Here is a 3234-nt window from a genome sequence, read left to right as displayed (position 1 = left end):
TTCCAATTCCAATAGCAAGTTCAGACCAAACCTCATACCCACCCAGGGTTCGGATTTGTTGTGGATTGGGGACTGGTGGGTAGATATTAGTAGCTTGGTAGGTAAGGTAGATAGGTACTAGGTGGGTAGGTATGAAACATTGATTATTTTACATAAGCGTGGTTCTTCGGGTTCTTCATCTTAATATTGGTGAGTGATGATTGATGATTGATTTGGGGAGGGTTGGAGATTAAAGATTGGAGATGGGGACTTGGGAGAGATTAGGAGGTACTAGGTAGGTATTATGTAGTACCGGTAACCCTTGAATTTGGGTGAGTTATGTTTCATAAGTCGGTTGAATGATTTGATGGCGGTGGTGTGATTATTGGTTGAATGTACGGAGTAACGGTTGGATATGGATGATGGATGTGAATGACATTGAGGACTACCTAGGTACTGCATAGGATATTTTTAGGATTGTTCAAGGTATTCGAGGTATTCGAGGTATTCAAGGTCAAGGTCATAGATTCTAGATTGGTCTTAACCTTGAATAATATACCTCGTAAGTTTATTATCAAGATATAAGTTACATTATATATATTTTAGATTAATAGGTATGATAGACAGAGAGATATACTTGAATATAATCCAATAGAAATACTAGATATGGAATCATATACACGATTCGAACGAATGGAATAAACGTGATACGAATACTATCTACCTAGGAGGTAATGCCCATGTCTTGCTTTCTTCTCTCTTCTTTCTTCCTTCTTCTTTCTTTTCTTTCTCCCTCTCCACCTACGCTAGATGCATCCACCATCGTTGAATGGATGAAAGAATATACAAATGACTGAATGAATGTGGCATGTGCATGTGCATGTGTACTTTGTATGTGTCTGCATGTATCGGTAGTGCATGTGTCATTTATTCGAGTTATACCCAAATGAGGGTTAAGGTTTGGAATTCTTGGTCTGATCTTATCTTCAAATGAATCTCCAAATGACCTCCAAGCTTTCCTTCCTAGTGTAGAGAAGAGACTGGGTAGGTAGGGAAGTGTGGGAGTGTGGTAGTGTGGTAGTGTATCTCTCTCAACAACAAAAACCGTCAAGCCTCCTTTCCCATTATCAATTTTGATTCATTTTCATTCTTCTCTCCCTTTTCCATACATAATCTTTTGATCATCACTCCAAACACACATTTTACTTGACTTGACTTGACTTTACCTTTCTTGACTTCACTTCACTTCACTTCCCTTCCCTTCTCTTCAGGAGTTGTTACGAGAGTAATAATTTCATCTCATCCCATCTCTCCAAAATTAATAAATCATTCAAAATCATTCAAAATCATTCAACTCCCCATTCCCCCCCTCAAATCCATCAAAAAGTTCCAGAACACACATCCACCCAAGTTATCAAATCTCTTCATAAATCTTTAAAATTTGATCTTCGCAAAAGGTCTCATTCTTCTTTCCGACAACCTCATCGAAAGACCAAAATAATTTAAAATCACTCCATCCATACCAGGGGCTTTAATCCACTCGAAAAGAAAATCTATCAAAATGCCCGGCGTTCGTAAGTAAAATCATTTCCATTTTCATCTTCTGCTTCGATCGTTTCTTCTTCCATTTCATTCATCCATTCTCTCATTCATTCATTCATTCTTCCTCTCTCCCTCTCTCTCTTTCTATTAAGACGACTTTATTGTTTTCTTGAATTTGCTTCATTTATTCCATCACTCTCGTTTTTCTATCTTTTCATCACATTCTTTCATCACCTGTTGCATTGTATTATCGTCGTTTGATTTGTTTCTATTTGCCCTATTACCTTGATCCTATCTACCACCTTAATCAACCACATCTTTCAAAATGGGTATTTACTTTCTACACTTGTCACCATATCTCTTGTTTCCTACATGTCTATCTATCTATTTGTTTCTGTACTCTTACCATTTCCGTATCATAACTAACCATCCTTCCTACCATAGCACCAAAAGCATTCGAGACCATCAAGGCCAAGTTCAAGGCTCTCCTCAAAGGAAAGAAATCCAAGAAGGCTGAAGCTGAACCAACTGCCGATGCAACAAAGACCGATGCAGCTCCAGCTACCGAAACCGACGTTACTGACCCAGCTGCTGAGGGAACTGCACGTATGTTTCTAACTCTTAGTCTCATCCCTTCTCACATATACTAACGTATCCCTTTCAGCAGAAGTAAAGGCGACGGAACCAGCAACTGCTGAAACTTCGGCCCCAACTACCGCAGAAGCAGCTCCAGTTGTTGCCGAACCAGCCAAGACGACCGAAACTGGTGAGCCTCCATATATAATCGGAACCTTGGTGAAAGCCCATAGTACTGATACTTCAATAGCAGCACCCGAAGCTCCCAAGGTCGAAGAACCCCTTAAGCCCGAGCCTAGCGCACCAATCGTCGCTGCTACAGCTCCTCAACTTTAAATGATATCATCTTTCGATATTATCGATGCGCCAGCATTATATATATGAATATATCATGCACGCAAGATGAAACGCATTTACCTACCTTTACCTTTGAATTACACGTACATTTGATTTCAAACTCGATACGGATATGGGAGATACCCAAATACAATCTCTTTGATACCATGGTGAAGATGGTGTAAAGATCCATGTTGTAATGGCAGGAGATACGACTGATGGTGAAGCTTGAGGTGATGGATAATACAGACACCTCTTCACTATGTCTATCAAAGCGTGGTTGAATTTCCGAAACAGAAATCGTCAGAACAGGATAATAATGTGTTATCATGTTTCCTTTGTGTTTTCTTTACTCTTTTATGTCTATTCAAGGTTTTCCTCGATGGTCTTTTTAGTTTTTCAAAGTTGATTGAGTTGAAATTGATGAGATGTTTTTATCGACGAAAGCAGATATACATCGACTTGATTCATACAAGATTGATTAAGGAGAATGAGGAATGGATTAGATGTGGATATCTCGATTTCTTTTTTACTTTGTTTTATTGAATTATAGTATCTAATTGTACATGGACGGGCGCGTAAGCAGAACGAATGGTCATATACCCCCTGATACCCTAGGTACCTAGTTCTCGTTGTGGAGAGGAGAGAGAGATGTGGTTTGTTTATAGGAATGAGTTTATAAGAATCTTGATCTTGAAATGAAGAATGTTTTGTTTGTGTGAAGTGAAATTAGTGAGTGGTGAGTGATTGATCGAGTGTGTTGGCTATATGTGAAGCTGGTTTGGGGAGGTTTGAGAGTTT

General features: G+C 39.1%; 1 protein-coding gene across 1 annotated transcript; it reads left to right on the top strand.

The window, feature by feature from the left end:
* Positions 1 to 1540: 1540 nt before the first annotated feature.
* On the top strand, positions 1541 to 2433 carry EAF02_001386 (uncharacterized protein; the record flags this gene model as incomplete). Its single annotated transcript, XM_038897434.1, has 4 exons — positions 1541 to 1553; positions 1966 to 2127; positions 2186 to 2287; positions 2351 to 2433. 4 exons carry the CDS (start codon positions 1541 to 1543, stop codon positions 2431 to 2433), a joined length of 360 nt encoding a protein of 119 aa, XP_038762409.1.
* Positions 2434 to 3234: the final 801 nt, after the last annotated feature.

Source organism: Botrytis sinoallii, assembly GCF_014898435.1.
Source record: "Botrytis sinoallii strain Bc 23 chromosome Unknown BSIN_002, whole genome shotgun sequence".
In the NCBI taxonomy this organism is placed as follows: domain Eukaryota; kingdom Fungi; phylum Ascomycota; class Leotiomycetes; order Helotiales; family Sclerotiniaceae; genus Botrytis; species Botrytis sinoallii.
The sequence above is the reverse complement of the archived record's forward strand: the minus strand, read 5'-3'. Positions and strand labels throughout refer to the sequence as shown.